At 50.5% G+C, this 19,245-nt stretch overlaps 3 protein-coding genes across 5 annotated transcripts in view; 1 reads left to right on the top strand and 2 right to left on the bottom strand.

The window, feature by feature from the left end:
- Nucleotides 1-105: 105 nt before the first annotated feature.
- Nucleotides 106-5,893, bottom strand: Gal3st4 (galactose-3-O-sulfotransferase 4). Of its 2 annotated transcripts, XM_069989225.1 has the most exons (4): nt 5,819-5,893; nt 4,414-4,717; nt 3,225-3,528; nt 106-1,500 (listed from the first exon to the last, which is right to left on the bottom strand). In XM_069989225.1, exons 2-4 carry the CDS (start codon nt 4,536-4,538, stop codon nt 469-471), a joined length of 1,461 nt encoding a protein of 486 aa, XP_069845326.1. In that variant the 5' UTR covers nt 4,539-4,717; nt 5,819-5,893; the 3' UTR covers nt 106-468. The 2 variants fall into 2 exon arrangements, with proteins under 2 accessions (XP_069845326.1, XP_069845327.1); XM_069989226.1 differs by lacking the exon at nt 4,414-4,717 and having other exon boundaries at nt 5,819-5,887.
- Nucleotides 5,894-7,179: 1,286 nt separating this feature from the next.
- On the bottom strand, nt 7,180-13,140 carry Gpc2 (glypican 2). Its single transcript, XM_069989224.1, has 10 exons — nt 12,712-13,140; nt 11,857-12,015; nt 11,240-11,562; nt 10,407-10,487; nt 9,614-9,776; nt 9,213-9,343; nt 8,914-9,060; nt 8,674-8,813; nt 8,414-8,589; nt 7,180-7,787 (listed from the first exon to the last, which is right to left on the bottom strand). The coding sequence occupies exons 1-10, from the start codon at nt 12,875-12,877 to the stop codon at nt 7,528-7,530; spliced, it is 1,746 nt and encodes a 581-aa protein (XP_069845325.1). The 5' UTR covers nt 12,878-13,140; the 3' UTR covers nt 7,180-7,527.
- A 441-nt stretch (nt 13,141-13,581) lies between these two features.
- The window catches only part of Stag3 (STAG3 cohesin complex component), a 38,578-nt gene continuing 32,914 nt past the window's right edge, over nt 13,582-19,245 (top strand). Inside the window, exons 1-3 of one of the 2 annotated variants that reach the window (XM_069989221.1) lie at nt 13,582-13,743; nt 15,150-15,329; nt 17,030-17,132. In XM_069989221.1, the coding sequence (XP_069845322.1) occupies nt 15,160-15,329; nt 17,030-17,132 (273 nt within the window). In that variant the 5' untranslated portion in view covers nt 13,582-13,743; nt 15,150-15,159. The remainder of the gene's footprint in view (nt 13,744-15,149; nt 15,330-17,029; nt 17,133-19,245) is intronic. The other variant, XM_069989223.1, reaches the window with a different exon arrangement.

The following is a 19,245-nucleotide window of genomic DNA, read 5'->3' as shown; positions in this document are numbered from 1 at the left end:
TTGGCTTCCTTTAAATAGTTAAAGGAATCCTTTCCAACCTCGCTTCCGCCAGGAAGATTCACTATCCCTCCCTATTCTGCCCTATATAAATCAAGTGAACGTTTCATGTCATTTATTCATTCAACAAACATTGCACAGTGAAATGCACACAACAAACACTTCCTAGGGAAATGGGTGTGTCATTGCAATTCCCCAGGCCCCAAACTTTCTCTGAGGCACGCCATCTTTCTTCCCCTCCTGGGGGCTTTGAAGAGCACCACCACATGGACCTGCCTTCGGGGTTGGGAAGGAGAAGGAACAAAATGGACATCCTGGAGAGAGTTGCTGCTGTGATTCTCAGGCCAAGGCCAGAAGACTTGAGGCCTGAGGCCTGCAACGTTTCAGCCCCTGCAAGAGAAGCAAAGATTGCTTCTGGCCTCCTCCACGGTTGATCATCGCATGTGTCATGCATATTTTGTAGTCTGATGTCTATGGGGAAAGTAGCCTTGAAGTCTTGAGGGTCTGTGCGACTGTAGGGGGGAACTGCTTGGCATCCAACTTGTCTTTGTACTGTAGCTCGGGGGTAGCCAAGCGTTCACACTCTTCCTGGTCTTGGGGGCTCAGTCCACTCTGAAGTACATAGCCCAAAACCTTAGAGGATCCAAACTGGAAGGGACGGAGCTTACGATCTGTGATGTACTTGGGGTCTAAAGCCTCACCTCCCACCAGGCAATGTTTAGCCAAGGCCTCTCTTCGTGCCCGGAGCTCTGCCACAGCACGTTGAAGCTTTCTCTGACCAAATTGTTCTATCCGTGCCCAGAGACTACGATTGAAGTGGAGATAGAGAGCCCAGTCTAAGTTGTTCCAGGCTCGTGCACGTGCAGTCAGCAGCCGATCATCAGGAGTCAATTCACTGTTGCTGGCAGCACTGTGACCCTGTCTACCTCCAGCCTGAGCATTGTGCATGAAGCCTACCACATCATCCAGACCCCAGCACAGGGCATCTGCCAGCAGGACCAATGATTCATCAAAGTATTCAGCTACCATGACCAAGTCAAAGACAGAATCTAGCCAGGCTAGACCCCATTGGATGAAGGATGAGGATTCCAAATCTAAAGTGGCAGGGCTGGCTGGCTGGCTGTGGCCATCAGCTACTGTGGGAACAGGCTGGAAAAGAGCATTAGGATCTGGCACTTGGGCTCTAGAGCCAGCACCAGAAGGTAAGACATGTAGATGGAGAGAGTTGGAGTCTTTAAGGAGATTGGGATTCCCTCCTTTGGTCCTCATCTCTGGGGGGAAGGGCAGGCCAAAGTCAAACCATAGTAAGTTGCGCGCATAATGGTCTCCACGGGCACCAGGTCGGTAGAAGGCTCGAGGATTAGCAAGGAAGGCAGCCAAAGATGGTGCCTTGCGGAAGGCTGATGAGGTGGATTTATAGTAGGAAAAGGCTGAGCGGGCCAAAGCTGCTGGGTCTCGGACAATGGAGAAGAAAAAGCTGTCTGGAGGCATGACCTGAAGAACCTGCAGAAGAGAGAAAGCAGACAGACATAGGGAGGAAGAACAATAAAGATAAGATGATAACTGAGAAAGTAAGCCCAGGCAAATCAAAGTCCTGCTGATCCTCCAGTCTTCTCACAGCCCTGCTGAGAAATCTCTGATTCCATAACTAGCTACAAGATTCACTTTGAGTCAGGTGCCTGTAGCTCACACCTGTAATTCTAGCTACTCAGGAAGCTGAGATCTGAGAATCCCAGTGTGGGAGATTCTTAGTTTGATAAACCACCCAAAAACTGGAAGTGGAGCTTGATGGCTCAAGTAGTAGAACACCAGCCTTGAGCAAAAAAGCTAAAGGAGAGCACAAGGCCCTGAGTTCAAATTCCAGTATTGGTGCACATGTGTGCATGCGTGCGTACACACACACACACACACACACACACACACACACACACACACACACACACACACCACACTTGGACTAGGGCACTAGGGAGCTCTGTCCACTTGGTAGAATGCTGCCCTCAGGTTGGGACTTGGAATTCTACTTCTTATCAAGGCCAGTGGGAATCAGGCTGAGTTATACCTTTGTGCAAATATGTGCATGCAGGGAAGGAGTAAGTCTTCACTGAAGGGTGAGAGTGCATGTGTTCGTCTCAATTGCTGCACAAGTGTTCTACCACTTGATCTATGGCTTAGATCTCATGTTTTTGCCAGGGTCTAGTCTCAGACAATGATCCTCCTACCTATTCCTCCCAAGTAACTGACACTATAGGTATGATTCCCCACATTTGTCTTGTTGGTTGAGATGGGACTTTGCTAAAGTTTCCCTGTTCCCCACCCCCAGCCTCAAACCTCAATCTTGATCTCTATCTCCTGAATAGTTGGGAATAAAGGCATGAGCCACCCTGCCCAATCTTGCCCAACTATTCTTGCTTGAGACAAGGTTTTACTATGTACCCTAGGCTGGCTGCAAACTCATAATTCCTCCTGTTTCAGCCTAAGTGCTAGGATTACAGGGCTGGGCCACCACACTCAGCTTTCTGTCCTACTCTTCTGCTGTGCTTGGCTGAGGACTTGACACAGAACTGACACGAGGCCTCTGTAGTGAGGCCTCTAGTGAGAGGACACTGGTCTTGGAGCAAGGGCTGAGGTACCATCATGGAGGGGAACAGCATGAAGGTCAGGTGGAGGAAGATCTAGGGGATGGGAGGGGCTTCAAGACCGGAAGGGAACTGACTCTAGGGAAAGAGTCAAGGAAAAAGACTGGAGTTGATCCCACACAGGGAGGCAGGGAAGACTGGCTTCTAGAAATCTCTTGGACAAAGGACACCTGTGGAGATGGCAACATTGAATCCCATATTTGTGGCTCCTATGATGCCTGGAAGAGGGGGGGAAGAGTCTGGGTGTTAGGCATTCCCATCCTTTTCCTGGTGGTCTTGGTCATGGGGCCTGGGGCCTGAGAGCCCCTCCCCCCACACCAGTTGTGGGGTTTGACCTCTGGGCCTGGGCACTGTCCCTCAGCTCTTCAGCTCAAGGCTAGCGCTCTACCACTTGAGCCACAGTGCCCCTTCCAGTTTTCCAGTGGTTAATTGGAGATCAGAGTCTCATGGACTTTCCTGCCCAGACTGGCTTTGAACCACAATCCTCAGATCTCAGCCTCCTGAGTAGCTAGGATTACAGGCATGAGCCACTGGCACCAGGCCAGAGCACCTCTTTCCTTACCTGCTCCCACCCACTGCACCCCTCACCTCTTTCAAGTTGAATCTCATATGGTGACAGAGGATGTGGAAGGAGGGCTGGGTACCTCCACCATGGGGATTGTAGCCTTTGACCCGAGAGGCCTGGAAAAGTCTTGGGTAGCCAAACTGGTAGCGGGCAGGGAGGGCGAAGCGCAGCCCATGTCGGTCTCCATAGCGATGAAGCAGGTTCAGCACGGAGCTGCTTCCAGATTTGTGTGTCTTCAGGAACACAAGGTGCTGCCGAGGGATGCAGGACTGAACGTCTGGTCCCAGGGATGGGGCCCAGGGCTGTCGAAGCTGCAGCCCAGGGAGCCTGGGAAGATACGAGAGGGGCAAGTGAAGCATCCCTCCACACAAGCAGAGCAGGTAACTTTTTTTTTGTCAGTGGTGGGGCCTGAACTCTGGGCCTGGGCACTTTCCTCAGCTCTTCAGTTCAAGGCTAGTCCTCTACCACTTGAGCCACAGTGCCACTTCCAGCTTTTTCTGCTTATGTGGTGCTGAAGAATTGAACCTGGCAAGCACGCTACCCCTGAGCCACCTTCCTAGCCCAGTAGGTAACTTTTTTCTGTACTGGTACTAGAAGTTGAACTCAGGGCCTGAGCACTGCCTCTTAGCTTATTCATTCAAGGCTAGCACTCCACTTGAGCCACAGCTTCACTTCTAACAACAGACAACAAAATGCAGATCCTAGAGCTTGAACTCTGAGCCTAGGTGCTGTCCTTGAGCTTTTTTATGCTCAAAGGTAGTGCTCTACCACTAGAGCCACAGATCCACTTCTGGTTTTTTTGTGGTTAATTGGAGATAAGAGGCTTGCAGACTTTTCTCCCCAGGCTATATTTGAACCTCAGTCCTCAGATCTCAGCCTCCTAAATAGTTAGGCTTAGAGGCATGGGCCACCAGCACACAGCTTCATTTCCAACTCTTCGGTGGTTAATTGGAGACAAGAGTCTTATGGACTTTCCTGCTCTGGCTAGTTTTGAGCCATGATCCTCAGATCTCAGCTTCCTGAGTAGTTAGGATTACAGACATGAGCCACAAGCAGCTGGCTAGAACAGGTAACTTTTTGTTTAAAAAAAAAACAACAAAACACAAGCAGGTGCAGATGCTCCTCTGAGTCCCCAAGAATCACAACCCCCACGTAGGATGAGGAGGAACACATGAGGGAAGGGGACATCCATCAGACAAGGTGGGAACTCACCTCCTCTGGAAGGGTCCCCCCCAGAGCTGGAGGCCAAAGCCGATGGTCATGAAGATGCCCAGAGCTACCCCCAGGCTCCGAGGCCCCCAAAGCCGCAAAGTCCTGACAGGAGACATAGGGCCCATGTGGTACAAGGAAGGGGCTGGGGCTGAGCCAGGGCCAGAAGCAGTGGTGGAGACAGCTTGAGAGAGCCGTGCAGCCGTGGAAGGCACTGTGTGGAGATCGGGGGGTCATTCCCCAGGCCTGCTTGCAGCCCTGGTTGAGTCTGCCCACTGAGTTAGCAGATTTTTGCCTCTGTCAGCGTCTAGAAGGGAAATGAGGGGGAAGGAGGGGAGTCTAAGGAGAGGGGTTGAACCTTTTCTCCTGGGACTGCAGTGGAGTCCAAATTGGAGGGGCGGGGAGGAGCAGCTAGGGATGGTCTCTACACCAGATCCTTAAAGGTGGCTCCGTAACTCTTACTAGTCCCTGTGGAATCAATCTCTTGCTTGCCTACCGTCCCCCCAACACCCCCCCTCAGCCCTTGAGTTTCCCCTGAGCTTCAGCTGGCTTAGAAAAGGAGAGAAAGGCAGAGCTTTGATTGCAAATGAAATCAGACCAATTGGCCAGGGCATTGCCAAATTCCTGGCTTCCTCCTGAGCCTCTTTGTGGGTCACACAAATGAGGATCAAGAGCACCCCCTTCTGTGTCTAGGAGGGGTAACCATAAGATGGAAATGAAGATCAGATAAGAACAGGTTGGATAAGCTAGGAGGACTGCCTAGAAGTGATTTGGTAATGAGAATAAAACTTTGTGACCTAAATACAGGCGACTTCTTTTCCTCCCTCTAGCAGAGGCAGATCCCAGTGTATAAGGGGGACAGGGGTGAGGGTGAAGAGGAAAACGGGGAAGAAGTAGGGTTGCTCATGGTCACAGCCCCAACCTACTTTTTAACCCCATCATTGCTTGAGAAGAGGGCAGAGAAGGGAAAGAAAGTAGGAAACAGAAGAAAGATCCTTTTCCAGGCCCAAGCTTCCTAATCAACTGGAAGTCTGGCTCCACCTTTTCAGATCACACCCCACAATCTTGGGCCAAGGACCCTTCAACAAGTCTGGACAACCCCCTTCCCTAATGAGCCAGGATTGACCCCCAGGCAAAGGAGTTCACATTACCCACCCCCTCTGGCATCACCCGTAATTGCCTCCTTCAGCACAGTCCCCCAGGACACAGTTTCTCAAATTATTGTTTCTTTCTAGCCATCTCTTTTTCTATTCCCTCCCACTACCTCAGCCCTCCATCTCCTCCAGCCTTGATGACTGCTCAGTCCGTTGCTAAGCCTTTTGTGGGTTCCCCTGTGAACCCCTCAAGGCTCCTTCTATAAATTCAGAGGTCCCTCTTATTGATCATCTTCCTTTGCCCACTTACTCACCAGGCCATAAGGGGAGCTGCAGGGAAATCAGGTCGGAATCCTAGAGCCCGCCTCAGCCACCGCCCCGTTCCTTCCCTCCTGGCTCAGCTCAACTTTCCCCACAAACTTTCTCAGCACCCAGGCTCCTCCCCTCCCCTCCCTTTGTCCCGCCAGCCAGGCCTCACAGCAGCTGCTCCTCCACTGACTCTGTGTGTCGTTTTCTCCCTCCCTTCCTCCCTCCTTCCTTCCCTGCATCTTTTTCTCTTGTCAGAGGAAAGATCACAGGGCCTGCCCTTGGAATACACCGTTTTTAGCATTCTTTCATCTGGGAATCAGTTATATGGTTTTCTGTTTGTTTTCTGTAGAACAAAAGATTCATTCAAGGGGGGGAGGACAGGAGAGGAGAGGGGAGGGGAGAGGAGATGAAGGGAGAGGAGAGGAGAGGAAAGGAGAGGGGAGGGGTGAGGAGATAAGAGATGAAAGGGGAGGGGAGAGGAGAGGGGAGGGAGGGAGAGAAGGTCCTGAGAAATTGAAAGCCTACTTTGTCAGGGATGGGACAAGGGGGCCAGAGGCTGACACTTGTAAACGAGGTCCCTCACTATCAAGGCAGAGACAGTGAGAGGGATGGTATTAAGAATGCTTTTGCAGGTTTATAAAACAAACCTTGCCCAATGTGTTTAGTCTCCATTATGATCCCTAAAGATGCTCAGATCTAGAGTGTAGGCAACCTGGAGATTGAGGTCATTCCCCAAGCCTGCTCACAGGGGATGAGTTCCAAGACAGGAAGCCAAGAAGCAGGCAGAAACGGGGCCAGTCATGGGACACCCTGGGGCCCCTGATAGGAGGCAGAGATCAGGGAAGGCCATCAAAGGGTCAGAAAGCCACACACACACACACACACACACACACACACACACACACACACACACACACACCACATATATACACACAGTCCAATAAATGATCATTTATTTATGAACAAACACTGACTCCAACACTGTGAAGGATGGGGATGACAAAGGTCATGAGATGAGCCCCCCCCAACCCCTTTCACTTTAGCTTAAAAAGTGAACATTGAACAAAACAAAACCCAGACCCAAGCCCCACTGCTACTCATAAACTCTAGCCCCTTTCCCTGAACCCCATCAACACCCACCTTTGTCCTTTTCTAATTTATTTTGACATAAGATCTCACTGTGTAGCCCAGGCTGATCTCAAATTCACTAGGTAGCCCAGGCTTGCCTGGGATTGCTCCATCTTCCTGGCCCAGACTCCCAAGTGCTAGGATTATGGGTGTGTTAGATCACACCCTGCTAAATTTTGCCCACTTCTAAGACCTGGTACCCCACCCACACCCCGTTAAAATCCCATCCCTTCCCACTTCCAACTTTTTTCAACCCCATCCCTCAATGCCAACTCTAACCCTCCCTCCCTTTGCCCTTGTTGGGGCTGATCAACAAACAGCCCCAGCCTTTACAGGGGCTGAGACCCACACCTCCTTCCTAAATAAATACCCCCTTCCCATTACCAAATGAAAAAATAAATACTGTGAACATCCCCTCCCCCAACCCACCAATGGGAATCTCCTGGATTTGGGGCCCCAGCCATTCACCAACAAAGTCCCTTTTCTACCTTCTCTGTAGCCCTCTCCGCTCCTCCTCAAGTCCACCATAGTGGGGAGGAGGGGAAAGGGCCATTAACCCTTCTGATGCTAGGGCACCCCTCTCCTGTTATCGAGGTCCAAGCAGGGCCAGAGCTGAGGGGAAGAGAATGAGGATGGGTGGGGTGTGAAGATCAATAGATGTCCCCAGACTCCTGCTCCTGCCCTGGTTGTAGCGGGCACTTCCACCTCCTCCTTTGCCCCCAGGACCATCCCTTCGAGGAGGACGAGGAGGCCTTGGTGGTCGGGCAGGGGGAGCCACAGGTACTGCCCCAGCCTTCCAGTCATCTGCATATTGCTGTCCCCCTCCTGAGCCACTGCCATCTTCATCTGTGAGGACAGAAACAGAGGCAGAGACAGACGGTGTAGGAAAGAGAGGTAGAAGAGATGGGAGTGGGGAGTGTGTGTGTGTGGGGGGGGAAAGAAAGCAATATAAAAACAGAGAAAGTGACAAGGGAGAGAGATACAGGTAAAATACAGGGATGGAGGGAGAGAGAAGACAGCCATCAGACACCAGACATGGGGATGAGAGGCAGCAATGGAGAACAGGAAAGAGACAATGGGAAAGAAATGAAACAAACACCAAAACCCCCCACAACAACAACAACAGAAACAGACAGATGGGGACAGAGGATAAGCAGGAAAAGACAGAAAACATAAGTAGATAGAGAAAGGGTTGGGGAGGAGTGACAAAGACAAGACAGGAGATAGGAAATGAATGTGTTTTGCTTCTCTGGCTAATTCCAGTTTAGGGTGCTTGCCCAGTGTCACCCCAGCTGGCTTCCCTGCCCCCCCCACAACTCTTATCTTCAAGATAAGGGGCTCAGCAAAGGCCTAAGTGAACCCAAATGGGTGAAACAATTGAAAAAGTGGGATGTGATTGGAGGGGCAGCAGGGAGGGTGGGGCTCTGGGCAGTGGGCGGGGCATTGGTGGTGGGCGGGGCTCTGGGCCTTACCCGCATCTCTCATGTCCAGGTCTTGCCCCAGCGCAGCTGCCCTCATCCTGGCTGTGGCTGCTCGGAGATGCAACCTGCGCCGTCGTGTTGGGACGTCGGGGCCCGAGGTATCCCCCTCCAGCTCGGGGTTGTGGAGCTGCTCGGTCAGTGGACCCCCGACCACAGGCTTCATATATCTGCGAGCACAGCATCCCCCAAAACGCTGCATCCCCTCACCAGCCGGCCCACCCGCCCTCTGCCACAGGGTGCTCCGTTCTCACCGGCCTCGCCCAAGTCCGGTCCAGCAAGGCGCCGCTTCCTGCGAAGCGTCGGCCGCCATGCGGGAGTCCTCGCACACCGTCATGGGCAGCCCGCTCCAGAAGCCCCGCAACCGGCCCAGCCGCTCCCGGAGCTCCCACACCTGCGCGTGCCAGAGAAAGGGCGCGGGGGGCCGAGCTGCAGCACACTCCGCACTCTGCCCGCTCGGCACGCACGCTCACCCGCCCGGCCCTGCCACCCACCAGCCGGTGCAGGTTGGTGCCCGCCGCTGTCGTGGGACGTTCCTCCTCAGCTGCCGCCCTCCAAGGTCTGCTTGCTTCTTCCCAGGGCGCTGGTGCGCGGCGATTACGTGCCAGCACTGGGTGGGGGGTCCCGCATTCCTGAAACACCTGTACCAAGGAAGAGACTCCAACATACTCACCTGCAAGGCGTCCCCACGCAAGTCCTCCTGACACTCCACACTGTCAGACACCCTAGGCCTCACCCCCAGGCTCCCCCTCCTCCGTACCCCACACTCTGGCCCCCTCTTCTTCCTTCATACCTTGGCTGACACCTTTACACTGTTTTCCTGCAGGTGCATCAAACCTTCTGAGATCCTCACCCCAATGGACTCAGCAGCCAGCTCAAAGGAAAAGGGGCCCTGGAGTTTCTCAGCCAGTAGCAGGAGACCATCTTGACCAAGGAGGAGAAAGACAAAAAGGGGAATAGGAAGCTGGGTGCACTGAATCAAGATGATCCCTCAGATCCTCACTGGGACCTTCCTGGGAGGCAGGAAAATGTTGGCACATGGAGTTAAGGGGCCCTTCCCTCCCCTCCTCCTCATGGTCTCCCCTCAGTATCTCAATATGGCTGTAGGTCCTCCTCACCAGCCCTGCCCCCCCCCAAACCTCACAGCCTTACTTAGGGCCCTTCTCCATCCCAGGCTATCTTGAGCCCACTCACCCAGATAGCTGCCCCAGTCAGGCTCCAGTCCCCTGCTGCTGAGACAGCCATGGGCCACATTGAGGCAGAAGCCCCTGCATGGCATAAGGGAGGGGACTCCCCGGCAAAGGGGGCAGCCGGTCAGACGCATCAGAGCCTTCTTGCAGCCTTCGGACATGGACACCTGGAAGCAGAGAACCAAGCTGTGTCATCCACAGAAACTTTGGATGTTTTCAGCCAAACACCCTGGGCCCCCCTTCCCAGGCTGTGTGTGATGTATCTAGGGCTGGTGACACATGCCACTAGACTGTCATGGAGGTGAGGCAGAAGCTCCTAGGGGACCAGATCAATGATCCTGCTTAATGCAAGAGGAGGGGGTGCTCCTGGTGGGGGAGGGGGTGAGGAAAGAAAAGGCCAAGGACAACAGTGGGCTCATCAGGGCTGGTGAGGAAGGAGGTAAAGCTAGAAGACCAGGATGAGGTGGTAGAGGAAGGCCTTCAGCATCAGGCAAGGCGGTGTCATTAAGGGGCCCTAGAGGATGGGGTGGCAATACTCCAATCTTGGACTACCACAGAGATGAATGGGCCCTCTGGCAGGGAATGTAAGCAGAGACCAGGAGAGGGTCATAGGTCATGATGTCATGACCCAGTGGACACTACATTCCAACTCTGGTCCTTTCTGACTTACCCTAGAATGTCAAGGACCTGGAAGTTGACATAGGAAGGGCTAGGTCTCTCCCGCCAGCTGCTACCTATCTCTTCCTCATGAAATCTCCCCCCGCCCCCCCACTCCCACACTCTGGTCCCCCTCTAACCTTAAGCGTTTCACTGACCACATTTCTTCCAGTCTCCAGGCCCTGGACAAAGGCTCGGGCAGCCACAAGGGCCCGAGTTATCTGGGGAAAACAAGAGAAGGTGAGAAACCTCCCACAAAGTTACATTTCAGTCCAGATGAGCAATGATATAAGGGGATGAGCAGTGGGGAGGGGGAGGCTTATGGGGTTATCATCTTGGGGTGGGTGGAATGTTACTAAGTGGTGTAGAGAGGCAGTGGGCTCTAAGGGAACTGGGCTTGGAAAGAGCTAGAGGGTTTGTGTTGCATGGGGCTTGGAGGCAGGGAGACTGCGTACTAGCACACTGAACTTGAATGCAGAAGACTGGGGTGGGGAGACACACTTCATGTTACCACTTACAGGCTGTGAGGGCTATACTCTGGGAGCTCCATTTTTTTCTCATCTGTAGAATACCTCAAAAATTATGACTATTAAAATGAGATACTATCAATAAAATGCTCTTTAACTATTGACTTATTTAATTCATGGGTAGTTGAACTAGGAGAAGATATTAGGATCAGGGAAGAGTTAGACAAGGAACCTAAGGGCTGAGGGCAGGTGAGTGAGAATACAAACAGGGCAAAGAACAGGGGAGAAGGATATCCCAATTAAAAGAGATCAAGGGGCATTGTGTCAGGCACAGGTGACGAGGCACTGAGACAGATCAGAGATGGCCTAAATGTAGGGTGGGGGAATCAGGAAGTCAGGGGGTGACAGGGGTACATAAAGGAGACTACTTTTTGGAGGTGAGTGGTGTACAGTTTGAAGGTCACTAGGTCAGAAGTAGCTGAAACTCAGGCCTCAGGACCCCTCACCTGTAGGCGGAGGCGGCGGGGTGAGTCCCCGAAGGGCTGCAGAGAGCCATCAGTAGTTGAAGTGAGCCGGGTGAGGCAGAGCAGGAAGTCAGGGGGGAAGCTGTACTGTGGGTGCAGCAGGGGGAAGGCTCTCTCCAGGAGCTGGGCCCAGAAATCTGCCAAGGTGTCATCTAACCCCTCACCGGATTTCTCATAGTAGTCCCGCAGGCGAGAGAACAAGCCATTGAAGATGAGGGCGTGCTGAGAGTACAGGCGGCCATAGGAGTGTGAGAAGAGCTGGACCAAGGAATGCTGGGATATGGAGAGCATCTCCCGAAAAAACTCTAGCAAAGGCAAGGATTGAGGCCGGAGGAAAGGAGAAAGAACAGTGAAAAAGCAGGAAGGGATGGGGATGGAAAGAGAAAAGTGAATTAGTGCAACTCTCAGGGACCTAGGAAGACTGAGAATGACGGAGGGTAGGGTCGTGGGAAAAGTCTGGGATGAGAACTAGTGATGAACAGGGCTGGGTGGAGGTGGACTGCCTTAGGACTGGAGTAGGGAGAGAGAACAGGAAGCCTGTTGGGGTCACAGGTACAGATGGGAGGTGTGAAATAAACTTGGGGACCTCAGATCCTCACCATTAAACTTTCTGTGCCGGGCTGCCAGTGTGTGAACCAGAAAGGAGCCACTGTCTTCCAGCAGACCTCGGAAGGTGGCCTCAGTGTCCCTGATCAGCTTCTGTTCTGTCTCACTGGAACAGCAGGTGTATTCCTGGGGACAGATCTGGAGGTGCTCACCTGGACAGGAGGAGACAGGAAAGGAAGGGTGGCAAAGGTTATTATGAATTTCTCCCCATCTCCTCCATATCTGGGGACTGTATATGTATTTTCCTCTCCCACCTGTCTGGGTTCTTTTTCTATTGTCTGCCCCCTCCTCATTGTCTCCTTCATCCTTTCCAAAGCCAACCCCTATTAGCCAGGGGATCCTCTATTTGACAGCATTCCTGAGGGCCAACTTTCTGATTGGTGTCTTCAGGTGACCCTCCCCAAACACTGGTCACCCCAAACCTCGAAGGAGTTCCCCAATAGCTTCCTTGAGACGAAGAATGCAGATTGTTGGGGTGGGTGGGGTTATTGGTGAGTAAAAGAGTATTGTCATTGAAGACCCTGAGAAATAGCAGAGGGAACCTGGTAATGAAGAAACATACGAGTGTGTGTGTGTGTGTGTGTGTGTGTGTGTGTGTGTGTGTGTGTGTGCATGCAAATTATCAGATATTTCTGATATGGGGGTGGAGTAAAAGCTATTATGTGAGCAGGACAGTATTTCCATCCCTGGTTAAGGAAAGTTATTGGAGGAGGAAAGAGAGCACTACAGGATGAAAAGATTATTATAATGGGCACTCTGCAAGGTAAGAGTTATTGTGAAATAGGGAAAACCCACCTCCACCCTCTCCCCCCCACCCCCTCCATAGTAGAGTCTTCTTTTCTTCTCACCTGAGATCAGGGCGGGAGGGATTAGGTTTAAGCTATATCCCCGGGCCCCCAACACCTGCCGGGTCTCTGCACAACTCCGGGTGACCTTTGCCTCGCTCCCAGGTCCCGGTCCAGGACCAGGACACAGAGGCAGCAGCAAAAGCAAGAGAGGTCGCAGCACAGACATAGCTGCAGCCTCCTTGGGACAGCAAAGTGAGTCCTAAGGAAGAAAGAAAAGGCGCCAGAACTCTAGAATCTGGCTCTCCGCCGCGGGATCGCTTTGTTGGTCGGAGAAAGAGCACGACCCCCGAAAACCGAACACCCAGCACGATAGCTGGGCCAGGAGGCATCTGAGGAGACAATGGGAGCAGGGAGCCGGACAGGAGGCGGGACCCGAGGCGGGGCCCTGCCAATGATAATAAGAAGCCGGCCTCGAGGGCGGGGTCAAGGGAGACTTTAAGCCAATGTAGTGGAGAAGCTCGGCGGGGGGGCGGGACACCGCCGCCAGCCGAAGGTTTGGCGGGGTGGGGGCGTGGTCCTCCTCCATGGGGCGTGTCATCTCGCCCGAAAGGAGGGGCCGGGGTGAAACTCAGCCTATGGTAGTCCAGAAACTAGACTGAAGGGGTTACAACTAGTTTAGTCCGAGGTCCGACCGGCGGAGGGGGTTTCTGGGCGCCGAGGGGGCGGGGCGCGGCTGGCGCACGCTGAGGACAGCCGGCCGGGCGGGCGCACGCGGAGAAGAGCCCACGTGACCCGGCCCGCACGCTCGCGCCTGCACGAGGCCGCCGCTAGAGCGGCGTGATTAGAACGTGGTGAGCACGAGCTCTGATTATCCCAAGCCTCGCGACAGTTCTGAGACCGGAGGCGAACGTTGGTCTTGCGCCTGCGCGCAGAGTTCCTCGTGCCTTCCCGCGTTTTTTTTCAGACACTTCCACCACCACAGGAAGGGAAGCGGCGGGGCGAGTGTTGTCTCAGAGGTAGGGGTGACCACAAAGACCTGAAGGACTCGAAGCGGTGATTCTTCCTCAACCAGAAGCCATTCTTCCGGGCTCAGTGAGGTTCTCCCCCCCACCCCCACCCCCCGCCTCCATTTCGGCCTGGTCGGCGGCAGAGGCCGGACCCCCCCCCCCCCCCGGGCCTCCCGAGCGGCCAGGCCCAAAGCCCCTCATAGGCCTCACCTTCCGGAGAAGTAGACAAGGTTCCAGCGCCTTCCTGATGCGGCGTCTGCCGCCCTCTTCACAGGGCGCTTCTACCCCAAAATGGTTCCGTCTCCCATTCCTGCGGAGCCAGGAAAATGGCTTCCACAGACAGGCCCGCCGCGCTGCTTTTCTCTTCCTTTAGTTTTATTTATTTCTCTGTCTGTCTCCCTCCCTCTCCCTCTCTCTCTCTTCCCTCCCTCCCTCTCTCTGTCCCCCCCCCCCCTCTCTTTTTCTTTCTTCTTTCGCGGGCCTAATTCTCTTGCAGGAGCCAGTTTGTGTCTCCTCAGGTTCTAGTGGTATTTGGGAAACTTCCAAAAACCTCTGGCCCAGGGTCCTCTCTTGGCCCCCCCCCCCCCCCCCGTCGTCCTTGCCTACATTCAGGTGATGGAACTTAAATTTTCCTTTTTTTTTTTTTTTTTTTGTCAGTCGTGGGGCCTGAACTCTGGGCCTGGGCGCTGTCCCTCAGCTCTTCAGCTCAAGGCTAGTGCTCTACTGCTTGAGCCACAGCGCCACTTCCGGCTTTTTTTTCCCTGCTTATGTGGTGCTGAGGAATCGAACCCAGGGCCTCATGCATGCAAGGCAAAGCGCTCTGTCACTGAGCCACCTTCCCAGCCTTTTTTTTTTTTTTTTTAATTTTCCCGTGAGTGTGTGTGTGTGTGTGTGTGTGTGTGTGTGTGTGTGTGTGTGTGTACTGGGGTTTGAAGGACTCAAGTATTTCCAGTCTTGCTTGGCTTTTTTGCTCAAGGCTGGTGCTCTGCCACCTGAACCACAGCTCTACTTCTGCAGTTTTGCTTGGTAACTGGAGAGAAGCAGCTCTCAGATTGGTCTGCCTGAGCTGGCTTAGAACTGTAATCTTCCAGATCTCAACCTCCTGAATAGCTAAGATTTCTGGTGTGAGCTACCAGAACCAGGCTGCACTGATGTCTTGGGCCTGGACTTACTTAAGGCTAGCATTCTACTACTTGAGCCACAGCTCCACTTACGGCTTTTTGAGTCCTTAATTGGAGATAGTTTCACAGACTTTCCTACCTAGACTGGCTTTGAACCATGACCCTCAGATATCAGCTTAGAGCTAAGATTACAGGCATGAGCCAGCACTCAGCTTGCACTGGTGCTCTTAATAATCCTGATGTGGTAGAATTATTAGCCTTAGTTGTTGGTGGAGTTCCCACCTCCCAATTTCAGATCCTTTCCTTTGGAGAGAAAGGGAATGGTCAAGACTTGACCAAGTGTAAGAACCTTTTCCTTCTCTTCCTCCAGACAGACCACCATGCCTACTCTGCGATCCTCCTCCAGGCCTCACAGCTCCTCTTCCCCAAGCAGTGAGGGTTCTCCTTTGCAAAAGACCCAGAATGACACACAGGGAGCCTTGTTTACATCTTCTGTTTACTCCGTTAATCTGCCATCTGAGGACAGAGACTCAGAGCAGGCATCAGAGGGGTAAGTAGAATTAATGAGAAATTCTTTTGTAGTGGGGCCTCTTTCTGGAGGGTTGGCAGCTTTCTCCTTATCACTTTCCTCTGCTGGTTGTAATAATCATGAAACAATAGGAAAAACATCAGAAATGCTATACTGGTTCAGAATAGTGACCCTGTCCAGTTCTGTGGGCTGTTTCTTCCCTGCCTTACATGTTGTACACATCACAGATCTAATGGGTTCTATTGAGAATTTATGAGAGAATTTTCTCTTTTCAGCATGACAAAAATACTAATTTCTAAGAAAATTGGGCAGTGTTACCAAAAGAAGAAAAGAACACATCTTAAGTAATAAGTAAAAATACTAAAGCTATTAGGCAGGTGGTTCATATCTGTAATCCTAGCTACTCAGGAAACTGAGATCTGAGGATTACGATTCAAAGCCTGCCTGGGTAGAAAAGTCCATGAGACTCTTATCGATAATAAACCACAGAAAAATACCAAATGTGGAGGTATGGCTCAAATGGTAGAGTGCTAGCCTTAAGCACAGAAGCTCAGGGATAGCTCCCAGGCCCTGAGTTCAAGCCCCAGGACCAGTACACACACAAACACACACCTCTAAAGCACAAAAGGGCTGATAGCTATTTTTGTGGTAGAGAATTTACTTAAAACGTTACCTAAAAGTCCAAGGTCTTAAGTTTAAAACTCCAGCACCAAAAAAAAAAAAAAAAAGTCTTGTTTTGAATTTGTCTTCCCACTTGCTCCCCCAACATGGGGCTTGAACTCAAGGCCTGAGGTGTTGTCCCTGAGTCCCTGAGCTCTTTCATTCAAGGATAGCTCTCTACCACTTTGAGCCATAGCCCCACTTCTGGTTTTCTGGTGGCTAATTAGAGATAAGAATCTCACGGACTTTCCTTTCCTGCCCAGGTTGGCTTTGAACTGCAATTTTCAGATCTCATCCTCCTGAATAGCTAGAATTAGAGGTGTGAGCCATCAGTGCCTGGCTCCAATTTTTGCTCTCTTGTGTTGACAACATTTCTGTGTTCAACACATACACACACTGGTAGAGGCTAGGGAGTGGGAAATTTACAAATAGTACTATTTGTTGCTTAAAATATTGTAAAGACCTGTGGTTCTTATTGGGAGTTAGTGAACAGTCTATCTATCTTTATGTGTTATGGCTTATGAGTTATTCTATGAAGGATTCAATGGTGTAACTTTTTATCTTTCTAGGAAAAAAAATCCTGATCTCATACAAGATTTACTATATCCTATTTATTTTAATTGGCCTTCTTTGAATCATTTGTGGTTCTGTCAGTCCTGTTGGTTATTAGATTATATCAGATTAATAAACTTTAATTACTAGGACATGAGGTAAAATAAAACTTCATTTATGTATAAGTGATAAATGACTTCCTGAGCAATGCTGTTTTTTCTCCACAAAGAATAGTAGTCTCTTTGTGAATGTCATTTGATTTCCATATTCAGAAAGAATATTAGAGAAAGGTGGTACTTAACCTACTCAGTTCCTTCATTCTTCATCTCCATTGCTTCTAAGTGAAAGTTATCCTCTAAGACTTGCCCCTACTTTCTTCTAACAGTAAGCTTATCTCCTAAAATCTGAATGTGCTTTTTGTATGGAGATAGTGTACAGGTCGAAACAAGGATAAGTTATAACTTTGTTAAACTTTTACATAAACCTTTAAGAATTGTTCTTCATCACAGGGACACATACTCTGTGTCGTCTGATGATGAGAGTGACTTTGAAGACAGCCTGCAACCTAATGTGAAGAAGAGAACTGCGAAACAACCACTCAGAATAACTCCTGTGAGTCAGTTTTGTTGTTTTTGAGCCTGGTCTGGGAATCAGAAGAACAAACAAAAAGTAAAACAATACCCAGAGGAGGCTCAGATGAAATGTTTAATGAAAGAGCAGTTTTTAGTCTTAAGGGGATTGATGAAGCGACTCACACCTGTAATCCCAAATATTAAGGAGGCTGAGATCAGGAGGATCATAGTTTGAGCCAGCCAATTGAGATACTACATCTCACATGCCCATAGAGACCCCATCTTGATGATGGTGCTGTGGTCATTCATTCTTGCTATTCTAGCTACACAGGAGGCATCAATAGGATCACAGTGTAGGCAAAAACATGAGACCTTATTTGAAAAATAACTAAAGAATGTATGAAGCCTTGAGTTTAATCCCCAGTACTGACAAAGAAAAGGAGGTGGGGGAAGGAGAAAACAAACTAAAGCCAAGAGAGTTGGGAAAGTGTTCAAATAGTAGAGTATCCATCTAGCAAGCACAAGGCCCTCAATTTAAAGTCTGGAACCTAAATACAAAAACAAAAACAAAAAAAAAACAAGGTACAAGAGTAGGAAGAAGGCAATTTCTTTTTGAGAAAAGAGGAAGAGATTAGAATATGGAGATACAGAAATGAGACACACAGATTTACTTTTTAATGGTGGTACTGGGGATTGAATTCAGGGCTTTATGCTTGCTAGTTAGACTCTGTCACTTGAACCATACTTCTAGCCCATTTTTGCATCACTTTATGTCCAGGTCAGCCTGGGCTTCCTCAAGATGCTGGGGATAACAGGAACATACCACTATACTCAGCTATTGGGTGAAATGAAGTTTTACAAACTTTATATGCCCAGACTGGCTGTGAACCATAAGGCTCCAATCTCTACCTCTCAGTTCTGTAATAACAGGATGGAGCCATCATACCTAGTACTAACAGATCTTTTTTTTTTTTGTCTTTGTTTTTTTCGGTCGTGGGGCTTGAACTCTGGGCCTGGGCGCTGTCCCTCAGCTCTTCAGCTCAAGGCAAGCGCTCTACCACTTGAACTACAGCGCCACTTAACAGATCTTGTATTACTATTATTATTTTATTTTTAATGACATAGCTGGGGCTTCAACTGGAGCCCTTACCCTCTTTCTCCCGACCAAGTTCAATTCCACTAGTGGCATGCACACACCATTTCTCTCAACCATATTCTATAGTTTTACTGGAGTCTTGCATATCTTGGCTAAATATACCTAAATATTTTGTGGCTGTGTTCTTTTAAATGGCATTTTAAAATTTGCAGGTTTTAGCCAGGCACTGGTAGCTCATGCCTTTAATCCTAGCTACCCAGGAGTTAGAGAGCTGAGGATCGACTTGAAGCCAACCTGGGCAGTAAAGTCCTTAAGACTCTTCTCCAATTAGCCACCAGAAAACAAGTCATGGTGCTGTGGCTCAAAGTGGTAGAGCACTAGCTTTGAGCAAAGAAGCTCAGGGGCAGCACCCAGGTCCTGAGTTCAAGCCCTATGACCACCACCACCACCACCACCACCAACAAACAATTGCAGCTTTGTTGTTGGAATATAGGTAGTTTTTTTTTTTTTTTTTTTTGCCAGTCCCAGTGCTTAAACTCAGGGCTTGGATACTGTCCCTGAGCTTCTTTTGCTCAGGGATAGTGCTAGGTAGGTATTTTTATATGTTGACTTTTGATCCTGTAATCATTTTTTTTTTTTTTTGGTTGGTTGTGGGGCTTGAACTATGGGACTGGGCACTGTCCCTGAGCTTTATCGCTCAAGGTTAGTGATCTACCACTTTGAGCCACAGTGCCACTTCTGGGTTTCTGGGGGTTAATTGGAGACAAAGAGTCTCACAGATTTTCCTGCCCGCACTGTCTTGGAACTGTATTCCTCAGATCTCAGCCTCCTGAGTAGCTAGGATTACAGGTGTGAGCCACCAGTGCCTGGTTATTTTTTTTTTATTTTTTGGTCATGGGGCTTGAACTCAAAGACCTGGATGCTGTCCCTGAGCTTTTTCTACTCAAAGGTAGTGCTCTACCACTTCGAGCCATAGTATTACTTCTGGTTTCTGGTTTTCTGGTGATTGGATATTGTCTCACAGACTTTCCTGCCCAGGTTGGTTTCAGACCTTGAT

Source organism: Dipodomys merriami, unplaced genomic scaffold (assembly GCF_024711535.1).
Source record: "Dipodomys merriami isolate MVZ:Mamm:240054 unplaced genomic scaffold, mDipMer1.0.p SCAF_373, whole genome shotgun sequence".
NCBI lineage: Eukaryota > Metazoa > Chordata > Mammalia > Rodentia > Heteromyidae > Dipodomys > Dipodomys merriami.
The sequence above is the reverse complement of the archived record's forward strand: the minus strand, read 5'-3'. Positions and strand labels throughout refer to the sequence as shown.